The sequence below is a fragment of the Benincasa hispida genome, chromosome 9, assembly GCF_009727055.1.
Source record: "Benincasa hispida cultivar B227 chromosome 9, ASM972705v1, whole genome shotgun sequence".
Taxonomy (NCBI): Eukaryota; Viridiplantae; Streptophyta; class Magnoliopsida; order Cucurbitales; family Cucurbitaceae; genus Benincasa; species Benincasa hispida.
In genome coordinates this window covers 19,872,524-19,895,322 of record NC_052357.1, presented here as the reverse complement: position 1 = coordinate 19,895,322, position 22,799 = coordinate 19,872,524, and the positions used below count along the sequence as shown (strand labels likewise).

Genomic DNA, 22,799 nt, shown 5'->3' with positions numbered 1-22,799 from the left:
ATTATTCGGGATCATAAGAACAAACGGTTAGCCCTATCTCAGGTATCGTACATTGATTAAATGTTGATCAGGTACAGAATGCAGGATTTCAAGAGGGGTTTGTTACCCTTCAGGCATGGAATCATTTTGTCTAAGGATCAATGTCCTAAGACACCTCAAGAGGTTGAGGAGATGAGACAGATTCCCTATACTTCAGCTGTAGGAAGCTTAATGTATGCAATGTTGTGTAACAAACCCGACATTTGCTATGCAGTAGGGATTGTCAGTTGGTATCAGTCCAATCCAGGATTTGATCACTGGACGACAGTCAAGACGATCCTCAAGTATCTTCGGAGAATGAGGGACTACATGCTCGTGTATGGAGATAAAGATCTTATTCTTACAAGATACACGGACTTTGACTTTCAGACCGATAGAGATTCTTCACAAATCGACATCGGGGTCAGTTTTCACTCCTGAATGGAGGGGCGTAGTATGATGAAGCATCAGCAAGGATGCATCGCGGATCCACTACGAAAGCCGAATACGTAGTCGCTTGTGAAACAGCTAAAGAGGCTGTTTGGCTGAAGAAATTCCTTTCAGATTTGAAATTTGTTCCAAATATGAATTTGTCTATCACTTTGTATTGTGATAACAACGGGGCTTTGGAAAATTCAAAGGAGCCTCAGAGTCATCGTCGGGTAAGCACATAGAGCGGAAATAACACTTGATTAGGGAGATTGGTCATCGCGGTAATGTGATAGTCACGAAGATCGCATCAGAGCATAACGTTGTTGATCTCTTTACAAAGGCTCTCACAACTAAAGTGTTCGAGGGTCACCTGGAGAGTTTGGGTCTGCAGGACATGCGGCACCTTGTCTAAGGCAAGTGGGAGATGATACTGGGGTATGTCCTAGTTTATTGTATTGTACATTAGTCTCCCGAGGCATTAAGACAAGTGGGAGATTGTTGGGATTGGTGTCCTAATTCTCCCGGAGTCTCGTTTGTAATGATACACATTGTTTTATGAATAAAATAACTGTTATTTCATTCTGGTATTTACTCATATTCAATAAACAAAGCTCCATGGTTATCATTTGTAAACTTAAGCATGTATATATGATATACAAGTGGATCATGCCTTAAGTAATAACCTAAATAAGTTTGTAGTATAAGGATTAAGGTGGGATACCTGATCTTGGTGACACTACGGATACGAACCGCTACAGAGTGGGTATCCTACCTTAATCCTTATACTACAAACCTATTTAGGTTATCATTTAAGGCATGATCCACTTTTATATCACATATAGTTGCTTAAGTTTACATAAGATAACCATGGAGCCTTGTTTATTGGATATGAGTAAATGTCAGAATGAAATAACAATTATTTTATTCATAAAACAATGTGTATCATTACAAACAACGAGACTCTGGGAGAATTAGGACACCAATCCCAACAGGTCTGTACCTTACCAGCTTGGTCTCGTTTTCTCTTGTAGATCCATTTGCATCCGATGGGTTTTACCCCTTCAGGTTGATCTACAAGATCCCAGACAGAATTGAAATACATAGATTCCATTTCAAGGTCCATGACTTTAATCCAATAGTCTTTATCCACATCATTCATTGCTTGATTAAAAAACAATGGATCCTCTAAACCATCATCTGGTATGATGACTTGATCTTTAGTTAAACCTATGTACCGGTCAGGCTGTTGCACAACCCTCCCACTACGACGAGGCATTCTCAACTTTTGAGAAGGATGTGAAGTCCCAGTTTCATCAACAACTCTTGTTGATGGACATGCTCTATCAACAACTCTTGTTGAAGGACCTGCTCTATCAACAACTCTTATTGATACATTTGTCATTTCTCTGGACATTTCATCTATTACTAGCTTACTACGAGGTTGATGATTCTTCACATGGTTTTCCTCCAGGAAGGTTGCATTTGTCGATATAAATACCTTGTCTTCCTAAGGATCATAAAAGAAACCACCTTTTGTTTTATTTAGGTAGCCTACAAATCGGCATACTTTTGAATAGTGTTCTAACTTTTTAGGATTATGCACCAACACATGTGCTGGACAACCCCAAATTTTGAAGTGACGTAAATTTCCTTTACATCCTCTCCACAGCTCGTAAGGCGTTTCAGAAACACTTTTCGAGGGAACCATGTTTAAAATATACATCGTAGTTCCAACTGCATTTCCCCAAAAAGAATTTGGAGAAATCTTCCTTTTCTTATGAGTCCCAAAAGTTTTAAACATCTTTATGTTCAATACGGCTTTAACCTCAGTTGGTTTTAATATATACAAGTTATTTTCTAATTTTGCAGAGCAAATCTGTTTACTTCCTATATTGATGAACACTTCATCATTTTTCGAGATAAATTTTATAATTTTGTTCTAGCAAACAAGAGATAGATATTATATTCCTTTTCATAGAAGGAATATAATATATATTTTCAAATAAATGTACTTACCTCCTGTAAATAACTTCATATCTTCCACTGCTTTGGCTGAAACAATCTCCCTGATCCCTACCTTAAATATTGTATCACCTTCTGTCAACTGTTTCCAGAAACTTGTTTCCTATGAGATAGTACAAACATGATTAGCGGCACCTAAATCAATTATCCAAATTTTATTGTTTTCCACTAAACATGCTTCAATAACAAGTAAATAATATTTATCTTGTTGTTCGAATTCTGCACTCTCATCTACATAATTCAAAATTCTAGATGGGTTGGGAGATAGAGGACAATCCTCTGTTAAAACTCTTTTGGCGTAATCAACCACTAGTAATTTGTTTGTTGATTTGATTTTACTATTATTTAATTGGGAAGAGAGTATTCTAAAAAAATTCGACATGCTAATAAAATTCAAACAAATTCTAATTAGCAAATTGTAACTAAATCAAAAATCAAATTTTAGCAAAAAGTAAAAACCCATAACCATTATTTATTTGCAACGATACTTTAATGAGTCAGAATGCGTGCTACCGAGGGGCAGTCAAATACTCCTTCACTAAAGCAAACAATTTTGAGCAAACACTATCTCTGAAATAACTCTTATTCCTACTGTCTCCGGAATAACTCTTATTCCTATAGTCGTTTAATTATCGTCTTCAGTCAAGATCATTACTAACAATTAATAATTCTTGTAAGTGTGACCCGCCATTTTCAGATCTTATAGGATGGTATGAATATGCCTCCGAAATAGAAGACAATATCCAAGACGGAACTATAAGACCCTATTCATTTTACTGAAGCCTGGGTTGTTCCGAATCTTATGTTACAGCCCTCCGAGGGGATCGTCGCAGTTAACGACTAGCTAGTGCCGCCTAAAAACGACAGTCGATGCAACATAAGAATCTCACGGTTCAAACTAATGGAAGAGACTGCAAGATATGTTGACACTTTTCCTTCACCCACTTACTATGAACTACTTCCTCCGTTCACCTTGGTATTGACTCATACATCCATTTTCCGAATGGAGGTCACTTCCAGGGTGACACGAAGCGCCATATGAATCTCATGGTGTGAACTATGTGGAGACGTGACAATTGAAATTGTACACTTGATTTCTATTCGAACAACTTCTCCTTATTCACTAAAATCTAAATTTTAGCTAAAAAATACTTTCCAAATGGAGGTCACTTCCAGGGTGACACAAAGTGCCACTTAAATCCAAACTGTGAACTCTTAGGGACGTGAGAGCTAAGAATAACATATCGTATATGTTATTAATCTTCCACTGAAGTTTTCTAATAACTCTATCATATAGAAGTTATTGACTACCACTGAAGTGTTCTATTGGTAGATTTATACTTAGGTTCTTTTCGGCTAATAAAACAACCCTAAGTCTATGTGGTTTATCCAAGTATAACTCTTATAATTGGATTTTTAACCTACGATGTCTAGGTGATAAACCGTTTTATTACCTCACATCGCTCACGTATGCTCATAAAATCGGTTATTAATGCTCAATAATTCGGCCATAATCCCCAGGAAGAAGGTATTCCGTAAACCGTCAGCTTAAGTACCCCCAGCCTTAGATAGGATTATATACCATTTGAGTTCGTAAACTGAGTTTTATAAGTTTTAACTATTTAAAAGAGGTGGTCAACCTACGTGAGCATGCAATTGTTCTTTATGGATTTTAAATGTCTAACCCAATTTTATAACAACTTATAAAACTTTAGACATACTAAACATCTATAACATATATAAAGGCATTCAATATTTAATATAACACTTATATTAAATACAAGAAACCCTAACATGCATAATATATATTATAACAGATTAAAACATATTTTCAATGCATATAACATGCTTCCTATGGTGAGATTTTAAATGTAAATGGCATATTGTATGCACATACAAGATTTATTTAATTATAACATACATCAAATGCATAAATAATTAAACATGGACTGATATGATTTTAGTTTTGGCATATACAACCAAACAGAAGCCTAACTATTACAAACAGCTTCAAAACGGTCTTTAAATCGCTCGAAACGCTCCAAACCGAACCCAAGCATCTTGAATTGGACTGGATTGAACCGGACCAACAAAGTCTGAACTAGACCAGCCAAAAACTCTTCGAGGCCGAACCGAATTGGACCTCTAGAAAATCGGTCGAACCGGCTGCTCTCGATCCAAACTCAAAATCTCTCTAGGGCCGATCGTGTAACGCTAAAGGCTATCGTCTAGCGTCATCGCCTTATGTTGGGGAGAGATACACGATCGCTTAGTGTCTTTTGTCTATCGTATAGAGCAATCGTTTAGCTCTCAGATAGAACTATGTGATCGCTTAGTGCTTTATGTCATCATTTAGTGTCCGTCACAGCTAAACGATCGCTTAGTTCCATCGCATAGAACATTATCGAGTCATTCAGCGTCATAGCAACACGATCGTTTAGTTCCATCGCATAGAACTTGAACGCATCGCTTAGCACTGCAGGTAGACGATTGCTTAGCGTTATCGCATAGCACTTCATCGCATTGCTTAGCACCACAGCTAGACGATCGCTTAGCGCTATCGTTTAGCACTTCATCACATCGCTTAACGTGCACCGCAGCTAGACGATCGTGTAGTGCCATCGTATAGCACCTCCAACGCATCGTTTAGTTCCCACGCAAAGCTAAATGATCGCGTAGTACTATCGTATAGAATATCAATGCATCGTCTAGCTTCCATAGGTACACGATTAATAGTAAGATTGTATCAGCAACAGCGGAAGCAACAAAGATCATTAAGCACTCTAATTCATTAATTTTGGCAAAATATAAAGTATGCTTTTGCATAAACAAGTGAGTTTCATGACATACCTTTGTAGAACTTCTTCAAAGCTCGATCTCCAGCTGCAATCTTCCCTGAATCTTGTTGCAAACAACCTCAAGATCTTTCTCACTATTCTCTTGGTACTTTAGATTGAGTTGTGGGACTCAAAACAAGCTTGAATCAAGGGATTATGGATAATTGCTCACAACGGCAATCTTGTTGAAGAGCACTTTTTTCACCATGAATTTTCAATTAAAATTCTCTTGATTGCATGCCTCAAATTCACTCCAATCTCTTCAATATATTGCAGATCATCATGCAAGGAAGAGAGCTTCATGAGCTGCAGCTCATGCTTGGAGTTAATGAAGAAAAAGAAATGGGTATTGTGGGAGCATGAAGAAGATGGATAATGGAATATCTCAATATTCTATTTGTGCATGGTTTTTTCCAATTTTCCAATTTATCTCAAAATCAAAACTTGATATTTAAAATCCATTGATTTTAGAACTGAAAAATGTAATTTTATAAAATTAATTTCATAAATTAATTTTTAAAATAAAACTTAATTAATTTAATATCAAATATTAAATCAATTTTTACACATATCCATCTTTATATATTTAAAACATATTTAAATATAAATACTCCTATTTCATTTAATTCTCAAATTAAACAAGTAATTATATCTTATATAATTACTATTTTCTTAATTCTAATTTGAACGTTTCAGATTAACTTATCACACTACTCTAGAGCTAATCCAATTACAAGCTAGTAGGGGGACCTCACGGACCTACAGATCATGGGCTCCAACGATCCGAGATTAATTGCCTAAACTCATTCGACCGAGTTAACTCCTATTCATTAACTAATGGATCATTCCACTAAAGCCCATAGTTGCACTCCCTAGATATATTATGTCCACGTGATTTAACCATAATTAGTAAGTTGACCATTCACAGGTTGTTCGTAATAATAACTGGGTCAAACATTTGTTTTACTCCCGAGATTACGTCTTATTTCTCAAGTTCCTACTGATTCTCTATTGAACAACTGGTTTGTGATCCAATCACTAAATCAAACTCTATCAGCCTAGTGAAAGGGTGGGGCCCCTTGTTCAAGACCTTGATTCAGTACTTGAGAGAATAACCTTTCTTCTATCCCTAAATCGGGTAGGTGCGAACTCCGTCTTGCACCCTATATCCCCAGCTATCTATTAGGTCTTACCCCTGAAATGGGAGACTTATTGAGTCGGCGTTGTTGAGCCAACCCTCACCTATGCAAATCTAAGTATAATCTCCAATAAACAGGAGTTCATAGTTAGCTCAGGGTTAAGATCGAATCACCTAGGTCATTTAAATGAAATAGTTAGTCTTATTCAGTAAACAATGTTAAAAAGTAAGAGTAATTTATTTCTTGGTCTGATCTTATGCAAACTCATTGCATAGGACGCCCCCACTCCTCATGTCAAAACACATAGAATCAGGATCACATCATATGTAGTACTTTACAACTCTTTGTAACAACGACAAAGTAGGTCGCATCCAATAGTGTTACCAGAATAAGGTACCCAACCTTATTCATGTACTAGATCATTTTGACTATTTACTCGAACCTGATCCACTCTTATGTCCCCACATAAAATTCAAGTACTCATGTAATAGTCATGAGTCTTAGTTTATTGGATTTATACTTTCATATATATAATTTATAAAATCAATAATAAGTTTATTGATTATAGAAAATATTTATCATTTTACAAATAGCAATTTTAGGACATAAAACCCAACGTATGCGATTTATATATCGTGGTATATTTCATACACTATATTATACGATGATTTATGTCCATAATTGAATTAATCTCTAATTTATATATTGTAATATATTTCATATATTTGTTAGAATATTTTTAAATACCTAACAAAATGTTATGAGGTATACTTTAAATAACCATAAATAAAAAAAAAAAAAAAAAAACAATATGTGAAACTAACGAAAATAGAAAATAAAATTTTATTAAATGCATTTTCTCTCTCCATAATAAATGCAGTTTCTATTTTCAATATTGAGAAAATTTTGTAAATAGGGAAATATATATATAATTCAAAAATAAAATAATAAAAAATAGTAAAATTGTCCAGAAATAATATTAGAAAAATTTCTTTGAAAAAAAATCAAATTTAAAGACATTTTTTCAAATATATGACGTAAAGAAAGATGTTTTACTTTTTTAAAATCCCAAATATATATATATATATATATATATATGCTTTTCTATTGGGCCAAGAGTTCACACACAACTATCACAACGTCGACCCAAAAATAAGCCTATTGACGTAACGCGTTGGCCCACTCGACTCTTAACCAATACGCTAAAATAGTCCATTTTATCGATACATTCTAAAGTAAGCACTTTCATTTAAAGCAGGTTATGTTACTATGGTTAGAGTTACTAATGCAATCCATAAAGCTTTGATTTGAATTTGTACTGTTACAACTTTCAAAATTATAAATTTAGTTTTTAGACTTTTAAATTTTTTACTATTCATAAATCTATTAAATATAATTAAAGTTTAAAAGTTTATTTATATTTGATAACAGTTACTTCTTTTTTGAAAAAATAAATAAATAGAAATTACTAGAGAAAAATTAAAAATATGAAGATGTATTAAACACAAAATAAAACTCCATAAACTTATTAGACAAATTTAAAAATTTAGGAATCGAGAAGACAGACTTCCAAATTCAAAAACTAAAATTATAATTTGACCTTAAAATTTGTCATATTTCTATAATAAATATTTACTTCCTTTTTAATTTATTTTTCGTCAAAATGATTTTTAATGGTTGATATTTTGCCATTATCTATTAGATTAATAAATTACTGTGATAAAAATAAATGAAATATAAAGAGTGAAGTTAGAAGAATATGCAAATATTATAAGTAGATTGTTGAGAGAAAATTTTATAATTATCTTATAGGTCATAAAACTTACTTTTAATTTTTTTTTACCTAATGGTCTTTGACATGTTCAAATTTTTTTTTATTTTTTTAAAAAGAAAAAGAAATAAACCATCTACTAGAAATAAAATTGAATTTTATCATGTGACACTAACTTAAAATTAAAAATTAAAAATTTAATAACTTATTAGACACATTTTATTTGGATTTAGGTAGACATAAGCATCAAATTTTATGAGTTAAATTTATAATTGAACTTAAAAATAAAATACAACCTTTTATTTCATAAAAATTAAAAAAAAAAAAAAACTTTTGATTCCTAAACTTTCGCAAAACTAATAATTTAGACCATAACTTTGGTTTGTAATGATTTAGTCCATATACTTTTAATGTTGTAACAAGTTAGTCACTGTATTTTTAAATTTATAACAATTTAGTCCCTAACATAAACAAATTTATCAAAACTAGATGTCAATTTTTATTATTTTATGATGTAGACTTTGTATTTTATAAAAAAATTTGAGTCTCTTATTAGTTTCTTGGTTTATTGATGCAATAAATTTCATTAAATCTTAACACTAATTTCTACAATAGGAACTAAACTGTTACAAATTGCAAAGTACAATGATTGGATTGTTATGTAGTAAAGTTCAGAGACTAAATTGTTACAAAATTGAAAGTTCAAAGACTAAATCGTTACAAACCAAAATTCATAGATTAAATTGTTAGTTTTACAAAAATTTAGGGACTAGAGTGATTTTTAACTTTTATAAATATTTCAAACGTTATCATGGAAAATTGCTAATTTTGACCTAAACAGTTTTTTCTAATTCAAAAGTAACCTCATTTTTAAATTTTTTTTTTTTAACATTTTTTTTTCAATCTTTTTAGTCTTTAAGTGAAGGGATTATCATTTTGCCCCTTAATAAATGGTCATTCAATTATATTGAACGTGAAATCACCCAACTTACCTAACTCGCATATCTTAAATTAGAAACTTCAATCTTCAGTTTCACATTTTGTTTTCAAGATATAAATGTTTTACATGAGGGTCCCAGAGGAATAATCCCCTTCAGAGGGTCCTAAGTTCACAGGAACAAATTATTTCCTTTTTTAGAGTTCCAAAAGAGGCAGGTATGTTAAAAAATAATTTTTTTTATTATTATTATTATTTTATGTTGAAAAGTAGTCGTTTGTCTCGTAAAGTTGAGTTCGTAAGTAAATCTTTTGTCTCGCGAAGTAACTTCACAAGACAAACTTACAACATTACGAGACAAACGAGATAGTCTGTTGTTTGTCTCGTAAAGTTATAAATTCGAGACAAAAGATTGACTTTTATATCGTAAGTTGAGCTCATTTATGTCTTTTGTCTCATGAAGTAACTTCTTTACAATACAAATTTACAACATTATGAGACAAATAACAAAGAGCTTTCGAGCTAATTTACAAACTTTCCATTGTTGCGTCTTGTGAAGTTACTTTCACAAGACAAAAGACATAAATGAATTCAAGTTTACGAGAGACAAAAGTCAATCTTTTGTCTTTTAAAGTTGAGTTCATTTTCTGTCGTTCGTCTCGTAATGTTTTAAGTTTTGTCTTGTGAAGTTAATTCACAAGACATAAAAACTTACTTACAAACTCAAATTTATGAAACAAACGACTACTTTTCAACATTAAAAAAGTTAAAATAAAATACTACTTTTCAACATATCTATCTCTTTTGGAACTCTCGAACAAGAAAGAAATTTTTTCTATGAACTTGGAACCCTTTGAAAATGATTATTCCTCTGAAGTTGGGATCCTCACTTAAAGCATCTATATCTTGAAAACAAAATGTAAAACTGAATATTGAAGTTTCTAATTTAAGATATGTGAGTTAGGTAAGTTGAACGATTTCATATTCAAAATAATTGAATGACCATTTATTGAGGGACAAAATGACATTTTCATATGGTGGATCCCTCCACTTAAAGACCGAAAAAAATGGAAAAAGGTTAGGGAAAGTAGATTTAAAAAATGAAGTTACTTTTGAATTGGAGAAATTTTTTTCACCTTTTACTATAGTAAAAACTATTTCAAAACCTCCAACTAGCTACAGTCAACACTATTTCAAAATCCTCATTTGCTACAGTATTTATTATTTACTACAATTTTCATTATTTTACATTCATCATTTTTTTTATTACTTGTTATAGTGTTTATTATTTCATTCTCAAATTAAAATAGTTTACACCTCAAACATATACTATTATAACCCAAACTAAAATAGTCTATACCCCAAATACAAACTATCATAACTCACTATAATAACCTAAGACTATAATAACTAATTCACTACCCCAAATGCCCCTACAAAACTGATAGTAAAAAAGGTCAAAATGGTCACTTCGTCCATTCGAACATGCTTTCATCGTCACAACTTACAAGTGAGCCAGGAAAATCGTGTTCCGCACTCTTTGAAAATTGAAATGCTCGTGTCCTTGACTTTTTCCTTAAACGACGGCGTTCCATACCCCATCTTTAAATTCCCCATTAAAAAATTGGAATTCTTCTTCAAAGCTTCTCAAGGACTCTTCTTCATCCTAGAATTTGGAAAAATGAACCTCGATTCTTAAAATTAGCAAAATAACCATCTCAAATTTACACGGACAAAAATATCCCTCATTCAACTCACTTCATCACGAAATATATTCTCTCTCAAATTTCTCTATTTTACTACTAAATATATTCACTCTCTCAAATTTCTCTATTTTACTACTAAATATATTCTCAATTAATCTCTCTAATATTTACCTATTTATATCTTTCTAACAAATATAAGGCATGGTATATCACTCTTTAATTTCTTTTTTCTTATAAATACTTTTCTCAAGACTTTTATTATATTTTTTTTTGGCAAAATGAGTTTGGTTCAACGGTAATTGACATGATCTTTCTTCTTAGAAATAAAAAATTTGATTCTCATTGTTGCCCTAAAAAAGCCTTTTTTTGGTCATGTCTATTTTTATACTGTTCATTCAACAACAACAAAAAATAATAATAATTATGTATTTTATTTTAAAATTTAAAAAGAAAAAAAGAAAAAAATGTCATGTGACAAACTATAGTTGAATAATTAGATAGACAAGACAAATTGAAGGGTGCAACTAAAGATGCACAAATATTTTTCTTTTCCTCGACTTCTCTCTCTAAAAAAAAGGGAAAACTCAATGTTGTAGTGTTCCGGAATAGAAATATTAAACATTGACAAGAAAAATGCTTACCAAAATGCTATAATGTTATATACTTAGTTTAGCTATAAAATTGAGGCTAAATCATAGAAATACTCTTGAACTTTGACATAGTAATAAGGTTAGATAAATAATTCAACGCCACATTTTTATAAGTTTAATATACATTCTTTTAGTCGTGACTTGGTGCAATAACTATCACTCTTCAAAATGAATAATAATAACTTATGCTTAATCTATTAAGTTGAGTTGAATTCAGATTGACTACAAATCCACTAACCTAAAGTGATAATTTTTTAAAACAAAAATATGAAATAAATGCAATGTGAGCAAACTTATTATATAGCTTGCAATAAAAGCTATAAAATAATTTCACCGTAATTATCTCCAAAATAATAATAATAATAATAATAATTTAAGTCGAAGAAAGGCTAGGGCAAAATTGTCTTCTCGCAAAAGTCGAATAAAGTTCGGTGTAGAATTGGAAAAAGCTCCATCTCAAGTGTCCATGGATTTTCTTCAAATGTCACTTCGAGGGCGTTTACTATAAAAACTCTTCTCGCCAAACGGTCAGACTCAGAGCTCCTCCCTTCGAAAATGGCGAACAAGCTCAAAGTGGATGAACTTCGGACTCAACTCTCTCAACGTGGTCTTGATACTTCCGGAACTAAGCCTGTTCTGGTTTTCAATCCTAATCTTTACTCTCTTTTTCGTTTGAATCGCATTCTCCTCCAGCTTCTCTGACCACGTTGTTTCCTGTTTGTTTTTGTTTATACAGGTTCGTCGCCTGGAATCCGCCATTCGTGAAGAGGAAAATTTGTTGAATGGTAAAGATGCTGTTGCAGTTGATGGGAAAAAGAGGGGGAGAGACTCGGAAGATGCTGGAAATTTGAATGGAAGTGACTTAATTAGAGATGTCGAGAAGTTACGAGAAATGAAAGTACAGCAACTGCGAGATGAGGCGGTTCGTCGTGGCATTGCTTCTACTGGTTCAAAGAAGGAGTTGCTGAAGAGGATTTGTGATGATTGTGAGAATGATAAAGAGGAAGAAGCGGAAGATGAAACTGACGGTATGTCGAGTTATATATTGACTGGAGTGTTTTTTTCTTTTTCTTTTTCTTTCTCTATATTGTCGAGAGTCAATTGCATTTGGTTCCTTCTTAATGTCTGCTGGAGTTTCTAGATTAGTTAGCGAACCGAAGTATGCAATTCCGTTAGAAGAAAATGCTTCGAAAATTGTGGTTACAACCTAATTTAGTAAGTTGAACTTGGAAGAAGATTTCGATCGTCAAGACATAGAAATTTTAATTTATGAGTCTAGTTGTAAATGTATTAGAAGTGTCGATAATAGAGAGTTGAAAGTGGTAAAAGGAAGATGTTCCTAATAGAGCAATCTTTTAGAAACAGCAGTCAATATCTATCATCATTCGTTTAGGGGAAATTTGATTTTCCTTGCTTTGTTCACAGCATGCAAGGATGGGAATGTTGGCAAGAAGGAGAAAATTGTTACGGCGACCAAAAAGGGTTCAGCAGTGCTGGATCAGTGGCTTCCTGATCAAATCAAGACACAGTACCATGTTCTGCAAGTGGTAAGTTCCAATAGTTTTAGTAGAAATGCATAGCTCTGATTAATCGGTAAGTTGATGTCAGAACTTAAGTCATACCTTTTGACACATTGTATTGTTTTCTAAGCATAAGCAGCGGCTATCAATTTGCAGGGTGATGAAATCTACGATGCCATGTTGAATCAGACTAATGTAGGAAACAACAATAACAAGTTTTATGTGATTCAAGCACTTGGTAAACTTCTATCCTTCCTATGAACAGCGTTTATTTGAGTCAATTTTGATTTAACAGTAAATGTGGTGTGTCTGAAGTCTGAGGATGACCTCTGACAGTCTCCTGATATATTTAACCTTGGGTCGACTTTGAACAAAAATATTTGAAAATTAGAATTGAAAATGCTGGACCACTTGGATGAACAACTAATAATGATCATAAAAATTGTCAATTGAAATATTATCATAAAAAACAATGAAAAGTTATAGAAATAGGAGATGAGGGCGTGGGAAATGATGGTTAACATGGGACACCTTTCTTGGAGCTCATAGTAGGTTTGGTCCTTTTGGATTTTCCTTATAAGATGATATACCATTTGAAAATATTTAGGTGCCCTTTTTATAATTATTTTCAAAATTGAAAACTGGAATGAAAAATATTAATTTATTTCAAATATTTGGACGAATAAATATTTTTGTACTCTAAATGTTTCTTTCCTTAATCATTTAGTAAATACTTGTGCTATCTGACGTGTTATGACATGTCTCTGTCATTTTCCTTGCTTTCTAGGATTGTACTATATATAAAAAAACTAAATAAAAAAATAATAAAAAAGTGCTTTGCTGGTTTTGCTTCTGCATACCATTCCACTAATATGCCCTCTGAGAAAATGGTTATGAGTTAGGGGTATGAGTGGCTGAATTGTTCAAGCAAAATTCATGCAGTCGATCACAAACAAAGGAGTGTTGTACTGGTGCTTTGGTGTAGAATTTTTAAATTTTCTAATGCAGAGATGTAGCTTGCGTTTTTTCCTGGAGCGAAAGTAGATAAGGCATTAAGCTTAACTCTTAAAAATTATTTAAACTTTATATTTTATAGTTGTAGAAGATATGACACTTTTAATGGAGGCTTTTTTTGTTTAATCTTGGAATTTCATCTTTTTGTATATGATACATTAAATGCTGGAATTTCCATCCTCTGCAGAATCTGATGGTGGTGGTACTTACATGGTTTATACCAGGTGGGGAAGAGTTGGTGTGAAGGGACAAGACAATATACAAGGTCCTTACACATCACTTAAAAGTGCAATATGGGAGTTTGAACAAAAATTCTTTGCTAAAACCAAGAATAATTGGTCTAACAGAAAAGAGTTTATTTGTCACCCAAAGAGTTATACCTGGTTGGAGATGGACTACAGTGAAAATGAAAAAGAATTATCAGTAAGTGGTCTCGATTCCAAATTTTGTTTTTCATTGAGAATCCCATGGACACGTAGTTTAATTTGGTATGACATGATATGCTTTCCTCAGCTTATTGCAAATGAAGCTATTCTGACAAGTATGTAGGAACATTGGAATTAAAATAAAAGAGAGATGAAGCCAGCATCCCTTCCTTCCGAGGGTCCCTGCATTGGCGATGACCTTTCTGTACATATAAGAACACTGCTGGCTTCATCTCTCTTTTCATGCTTACCTTTTTGCTCTTCCAAAAGTGGGAAGTGTCAACGAAATGGAGAAAGAATAGGAGATTGAAACAATTGTTCTCCATCATTTTTTAAATTCACTACTTAGAAGTAATCAAAGTGGTGGTTGGTGATCCCATGCGGGAGAAAATTCTCCTTATGGATTTTCTCAAATGATTAGAAGTAGAACCTTTGGTCTGACTTAATTAATCAAATTTTTGGTATTTAACGTATAAAAGCCTTTACATAACAAAAAAATATAGATTAAGATATTTTAATTGAAATGCAATTGTAATTATTTCCATTTTTTTACTTTAGAGAACTGGAGAAGGGTTGATGTCAACCCATCATTGTTCCCAAAATTGAATTATAGGAAAGAATTGTCATTGTCTCAACTTGTCCTCATTGAGATGAGAATTCCACATCCCGCTGAGGGCCAATTTCTATAGGAAAGAGTAACCTCTGTACCCAAATGGAAACTGGAAATAAACTTCATATTATGTTTCTTATGACTCCATTGTTGACTTTAGGTCAGTGAGAAACGTGGATCTACCTCAGAGATTCAACCTCGTGAAACTCAACTTGATCCATGCATTGCAAAGTTTCTCTCTCTCATTTGCAACATTAGTATGATGAAGCAACATATGATGGAAATAGGTCAGTTGACCATTTAATACTCCCATCTTTTTCCCTTCTCAGGTACCAGGTTTATTAAATATGAAACAGAAAAAATAATGCTTCATTAAGCTATCCATTTTAAGGGTTCTTTTGAATGGCTTCATTTGTGTACAACCACCTGAAGAGAAATTTTCAAACTTCTAAAATGGAAATTGTATTTTGTAGGGTACAATGCTGAAAAGTTGCCCCTTGGAAAGCTGAGCAAATCTACAGTTTTAAAGGTAAGTACATGATCTGTTGAAATTTCTTATTTGCTTATGCTTCAACAGGGTTCTTGAGTTTGTCAGATATGTAGCGCATTTTTCTATATTGTGGGAACTGGAAGTCTGCTGGAATTTGAATGTCAAACTTATTCGCATTAAGTTGCTAACATTTTTGTGCTCATAACTTCAGATTGAAAATATACTTGCACTTACAATGACAAGCAAAAGAAACTCTTGATATTCTAAGTTTCTGGACAACCTTAAGTTACATTTATTTTACGAAGGGAATGTATTTTATATAACATACTAAGATATCAATTAGAACTATGCATGTTTGGGATTTCTTTTTATATACATATATAATAAAGTTGTATCCCTGCATTTGATGGATTAATTATCATGGAACTACTTAGGATTTCACCCGGACGAAGGTGCTTCAAATTTTGAAAATGAGTATTTGGTCCTTACTCAAATACGTTTAATATTATTAAACACGGGTGCCCATCTCATAACCAACTGACGATGAGAGGAGTAACTCATGTATCTTTCAAAGATTGTGAGGTCTCCCCATTTTTCAAATGTGAGATCCTTAACATGTTTTCTCATAATATTGGGTCGGATCTCAATATTTATTAGATTGAATATCCATTTCGGCTTCATAGAGTCTGATACTATATTAGATAAATATGAGGTTTCATCTCAAAACCAATTGACAATTAGAGGAGTTACCTAAGTATCTTTTAAAGATTGTGAGGTCTTCTTATCTCATTGTGGGATCTTCAACCACATAGATATAATGAATATACTGGTTTCATAGTTTCTCATCCTTATCATGGATTCTTGGTTTAGGATTTGGATAGCATTTTCTGCTTAGTTTTTCAATTTCTGTTTATACTTTTGGTGGCACAACTAGAATGTTCCAAGGTCAAATCATATATGGTTGTCTTAGCCGGCCAGTATTTTACTCTCAATAACTCAGACGTGTTTTTCTTTAATCGTACATGCACTGCCTTCATTTCAATATGGGATATGGCTTCCCGTCTTTTTTATTTCTGAAAGTTGAACTTGAACTTTTAAATTTATATGCTGTGTCTTTACATATTTAGGGTTATGAGGTCTTGAAGAGGATTGCTGATGTGATTGGTCTGTCAAACAGGAATCTACTTGAGCAACTAAGTGGGTGAGTTTGCACGTGAGATACACTGATGTTTCTCATATACGCATGTTCAATATTCTCAAAACCTCAAAGAATACAACATTTCTTCAATTTACGAACATTGATTTCTTTAATTCAGTTTTGACTTCTGGATTAAACGGTATCGCAAATGTTTCTGGCAGGGAATTTTACACTGTAATTCCGCATGACTTTGGATTTAAGAAGATGCGTGAGTCCTCTCCCTCCTTCTCACAATCACGTATTGCCTTAATCTGAATTGATAACTGAACCACTCTGATGTTTTTTTATGGCAGGTGAATTTGTAATTGACACTCCTCAAAAATTGAAAAGCAAGTTGGAAATGGTACTGTTGTTTTCACTTTTTCATTGAAGTATCTGTCGTGACTCTCAGCTTTCCACTATCTAGATATTCCCGAAATGATATGATTAAATAATTAGCAAAATAAGAAATTATATTGAAAGAAGCATTTAAATATTTAGCTGGTAATTGATCACCACTGCAGCGTGAGCTTGAATTGTAATGATAATTTCATGTTTTGTCATGATGCACAATCTCATGTTTCTCACCTCGTTCATGTATGGTTCTCACTGACTTTGTTACATACTGACTTGAAGGTTGAGGCATTGGGTGAAATTGAGCTAGCTACAAAATTGTTGGAGGATGTTAATACTATGGAGGTATTACTGTTGGGTACTCGTTTTCTTTCAACATAGCAATGATTTTTTAAATTTTTTTTTTTTTTTTGTGAATTTTCGTACCACATTTAAAGAATGAAGCAAATGCTGATTCCTTTCCTTTCCTTAGTTAATATCCAAGTCAGCTGAACTACAAGGATAACTGAGTCGAGCTTATTTCTTATATTTTTCAATATCTAGCTGAAATAATTTTCTAAAAGTTTCTTGTTTTTTTTAAAAAAAATTATTTTTACTATTTTATTTTTTTATTTAGCTCATGTTTTTTATTTTCTCCAGTCTCCTCTTCACTTGTGTGGTGAAGCACAAATAATTTTGGCATTCTAAATCTTTTGTGCTGCTATTTCAATGATGCACATTCTTATCTAATAATTTTCTTTTTGTTTCTTGTGAACATAAACTAATAATTTAGAATTCTTGACCTTTTGAAATTGCCAACTTCCTGCATTTTATGTAACGTCCTGATAATCTGTTTTTATCATTCTAGATATAGCTTGCTTCTTCTATAGCTAGGTTGTGTTTATTTGTCTTATCTGTCATTATTACAGGAAGACCCTTTGTATTCTCATTACCAACGCCTTCAGTGTGAACTGTTACCAGTTGACGTTGTTTCTGATGAATTCTCTATGGTAATGATTGTATTTCAATTTGCTTGTAGTCTTTTAATTTTGGATGGATTAATAATAGCATTCCTCTTGGGTTCATCTCTATTTGCGCTGGCAGAAAAATAAGCCTTTAGTTTCTGTATTTCTTTTATTTTGTTTTCAGGTTTCCAAGTATGCACAGAATACACATGCAAAAACACATTCAAATTATACCGTTGAGATTGTTCAAATATTTAGGGTATCAAGAAAAGGAGAAGATGACCGTTTCAAGAAGGTGCTTGGCATTTATCTGTGGTGTATCATTTACTTTCCTGTATTAATAAAAGTCTCATCCTATTTATTAATTATTCTCTTTTACACTCTGAATAGTTTTCTAATACAAAGAACAGGAAGCTCTTATGGCATGGTTCTCGGCTTACAAATTGGACTGGCATTCTGTCCCAAGGTTTCATTCTTGAGTTCCACTCTTTTTTGCACGATCTTATGCGATTACTTAACTTCTATCTATATTTGCTCAGTCTAACTCAGAATGGTCTATCCAAATCGATATTGTACCAGGTTTACGTATAGCTCCACCTGAAGCACCTGTAACAGGATATATGTTTGGGAAGGGGGTCTACTTTGCTGACATGTTCTCAAAAAGTGCAAATTATTGTTATGCATCTAAAGCCGCCAACACTGGCGTTCTGCTTTTATGTGAGGTTGTTCTTCATCTTACTACAGAGGCTGCATTATTATTATTACTACTACTACTTCTGGTTAATGAATTTGAACTCCCTGAATACTGTGGCATAGGAATTAGGAACTTGAGAATTTGTGACTTATTAGTGAGAATTACTGTCTCCAGACATTTGTTCCTTAACTCTCTCTAAATTCCCCATCGAGCTTTTGCTAACAACAATGTACCTGCAAGCACCTGCTGCTGCAACTACCTTTGAGGTTTCATGGAAAAATTCAACTGCCTCTTCTATTTACTCATCAAAAACTAATTAACCCGATTTCTTTTTTTAGGGTGTTTGCGTCGTTGGTATGCATGAAACATATGAAAGGTCGAGTTTGTGCATCATATTAGCCTGTAATCTATTTCAGCTCCTGGCTTTAAGATATCATATTTTCTTTTTATGCCTATTTGGAAGTTGGTATCAGCTCCAAAGAGACTCAGCTCATATGCCGCTTGAAATGTTGGCTTTGGAAATGTGATTCGAGTAGGAGTAGTTTTTTTTTACCATATGTGGGAATCAAACTAGTAACCCTGAAATCAATAGTACAAACTTATGCCAATTGAGCTATACTAGTGTAGGCAGCTGTGTTAATTTTATTTATTATTTATCAGTACTGTGAAGAATATTATGCTTGCCTTTCACTGTGATGATTGAACGTGCTAAAATTGTTTTGCTGTGAAATCTCTAGGTTGCGCTCGGTGACATGGTTGAACTTTTAGATGCAAACTACAATGCTGACAAGTTGCCCAAGGGCAAGCTGAGGTTTGTTGCCTTGTCTTTTTTCAAGCTCATTGAGCTTGGCATAATAACTGATTTGCCTTCCATTTCACCAAATCATGATATTTTCTCTCATGAAAATTACTTCACTAGAAGTTCATTTATGATCATCCCCTTAAACAAATCTAAGAAATTGTAAAGTTCATAATGGCTCATATAATTTAGGCCCATTTGATAACGTTTCCATTTTTTTCTTTCTTGTTTGTTCATTTTCTTAATAAAGAAAAACAACATTGTGTTTGATAATGTTTCCATCCTTTTTTTTTGTTTCCTCATTTTTTAATAAAGAAAAGCAAAAATACCCTTGCTTACAGTTTTTTTGTTTTTTGTTCTCTTTTTTATTGACAAAAAAATGTTTGATAGTCCTTTCTTATTTCTTGTTCTCTAAAAGTTTAAATTAAAAATGTAAAAAATGTACGTAAGCAATTTTACTTTTAGTTTTATCATTATGCATTTTGAAAGTAACAGAAGAAAAGGTGATACTTTTGTTTATGTTTTGGTGTAAACTGAAACAGAAATGAGAGAGTTGATTTTATTGTTTCTAAAATTTCTACACAATTTTGAAAATGTTTGTGAAAAACGAGGGACAAGAAACAGGAACTGTTATCAAATGCTATCAAACGCTTATGTTTCTCAAAAATTAGAAACAAGAAACAAGAAATGAAAACGCCATCAAAAGAGCACCACCTATTCTTATGACTGAGGTCTTAGAGAAACTAAACTCATGGCCACATCGCAGCACAAAAGGAGTTGGACAAACAGAACCGAACCACTCCGAAGCTGTGATGCTTGACGATGGCGTGGTCGTTCCCTTGGGAAAACCAAAACAAAATCAGCGTGGTAAGGTATGGGTTTCTCTTTTCAGTAATTCACAGATCAGTTCTCCATGTTTTGCACCAAAATCAATTTCTTGTATGTTTCACATCATTAATTGATTATCAGCAAACAATCGTCTAAACAGTTCTCTGATTCTTGTCTCAGGGTGCCTTGTTGTATAATGAGTATATAGTATATAATGTGGATCAAATTAAGATGCGCTATCTTCTTCAAGTGAATTTCCATTTTAAATACTGACTGGCAGCACAAGCATTGTCCATTTCTATATGCAACTGCCCCACTCTTTGGTCAGTATTTCTATCTTATGGTGAGTAGGGAAGCAAAAAAATTAATCTCTGTGATGTAATATTGTAAAAGAAAAAATGATCCCTTCTTTTTTTTTTTTCTCTCCTTTGTAAAAGTTGCGGATAGGAAAATGCTAGGAGAAAAAAAAAATGCTCAGTGAGCACGTTACGAAGCATTGAAATGTACCATCCACATATTCATAAATGTTCAGTGAGCACGTTACGAAGCATTGAAATGTACCATCCACATATTCATAAACTAAATATCAGGTGACGAGCATAGCTCAATTGGCATCAAGCATGTATTATCAATTTTGAAGTTAAAGATTCGATTCTTTATCCCACCATTGTCAAAAAAAAAAAAAAAAAAAAAAAAAAAAAGTCATACAAACTTAGATTTGTTTACTTTATTATCTCAATATTTGATCAATCTAAATGTCCTTAAACAAAATGATTTTAAATTTAGATACAATTGAAATATTTTTTTTAATACAACAAATGTGAGGGTTAGGGTTGAATCTTCAATCTCAAGATCAAATATGCTTATGTTGATTTATTAATAGAAATGTTTCATATGTAGATAAAATGCTTATATTGACGATCTTGATATGACGTGATTGTAAGGTTATTAATGCAAAGTTGTGTTGATAAAAAGCTGTTCGTTATCTCAACCAAGGAAAGAGCATTATTTGCTTTTCCCCCTTTTTGCTACTTGTATAATCTTTTTTGGAATTTACAAAGAATGGTTACAGTTGATTTATGAGTTTATTTTATGTTAACGTTAATATTTAGGTCAAAAGGCAAGCTTTATTAGTGATGTACATGTATATGCTATTAATTTATATGCCAAAATATGGACTTTGCTCAAAGACAAGATGTACTTGCTTGAATTGGAACATTTCAAAAAAGTATCAATTTTTATAATTTGCCTAATCAATAAATTGATGGTCTGGATAACAAAATTGCAAAATGTCCTTTTGTTTAGTTCCTTATAGGAGTACAATAAAAAATAAAAAAAAATAAAAAGTAAGAAAACCAAACTAGTCCAAACCCAATCCACTAGTTTGATTTGATTTTTTTGTAAAAAAAATTAGACATATTGGTTTGTATTTAAAAAAAACCAAAAAGGTATTGGATTTTAATTGAAAAAACCGATCAAAATCAAATTGACCGAGGGTATATATATCCTTAAAAATAAATTCTAACGTTAGGTCCCTTTTTGTGTTTTAATTATTATGGTGCATGTATATAATTATTATGGAGTGTTTATGTTTTTTATTTAGCAAGTGCCAGAAAAAAAATGTTCCATTTCAATTTTTCAAAAAAAGAACCCAATTTTAATTTTAAATTTACAGAAAAAACCAATTAAAAAATGTTGGAAATAAAAATTAAAATTTGGAAGAAAAAAAGAAAATGTCAAAAGTTGGGAACCAAATCAATAATGTACCAACAAACCAAATAAAAACCAATCAATTGATTTTTTTTATTATTATTAGAAATTGGTTTAGATTCATTTTTTAAAAAATCGATTGGTTTCGATTGGTTCTTGATTGATCTCAAAATCGATAAAACCGAGCCAACTAGATCTCAAAATCGACAAAATCGAACCAACTATCATTCCTAGTTTCTTACATTTTCAATTTCCATTATAATTTCTGTATTTGTTATTAAAAACAAAAAACAAAAAAACAAAAACGAGAGAGAGAGAGAGAGAGAGAGAGAGATGATGTGTGAATGGGCAACAAGTAAAGCCAAGAATTTTGTAGAGTGATGATGTTGGAGATCAGGGAAAAAGATATAATCAATGGTAGGGACCAAGATTTCAAACCCGACAGGTACAACCTTTTATTTATTTGTTTGTTTATTTATTTATTTGTTTGTTTTGTTGCTGTTCTTCTTGATTCCTCTCTATAAATAGTCAAACATCTTCATGAAACTTTGCTTGTAAAAAACAAAAAAACAAAAAACAAAAAACAATGGTTGTTTTGTTTGTTTGCAAAGAAACCAGAAACCATTTATTTCTCTTACAATTGTAAACCTCAACACGCTTGTCTTTCAAAAGTCTCCCTCTAGATTCCATGCTGACCTCACTCTCAATCTATCCTCTCTCTC

General features: G+C 32.5%; 1 protein-coding gene across 2 annotated transcripts; it reads left to right on the top strand.

The window, feature by feature from the left end:
- The first annotated feature begins 11,939 nt into the window (after positions 1–11,939).
- LOC120084895 (poly [ADP-ribose] polymerase 2) lies at positions 11,940–20,985 on the top strand. Of its 2 annotated transcripts, none has more exons than XM_039040707.1 (18): positions 11,940–12,151; positions 12,249–12,540; positions 12,938–13,059; positions 13,189–13,270; positions 14,234–14,469; positions 15,242–15,368; positions 15,555–15,610; positions 16,699–16,772; positions 16,931–16,977; positions 17,063–17,112; positions 17,385–17,447; positions 18,011–18,091; positions 18,231–18,341; positions 18,437–18,512; positions 18,626–18,768; positions 19,478–19,551; positions 20,306–20,406; positions 20,548–20,985. In XM_039040707.1, the coding sequence occupies exons 1-18, from the start codon at positions 12,068–12,070 to the stop codon at positions 20,562–20,564; spliced, it is 1,836 nt and encodes a 611-aa protein (XP_038896635.1). In that variant the 5' UTR covers positions 11,940–12,067; the 3' UTR covers positions 20,565–20,985. The 2 variants fall into 2 exon arrangements, with proteins under 2 accessions (XP_038896635.1, XP_038896634.1); XM_039040706.1 differs by having other exon boundaries at positions 11,941–12,151; positions 20,306–20,411.
- Positions 20,986–22,799: the final 1,814 nt, after the last annotated feature.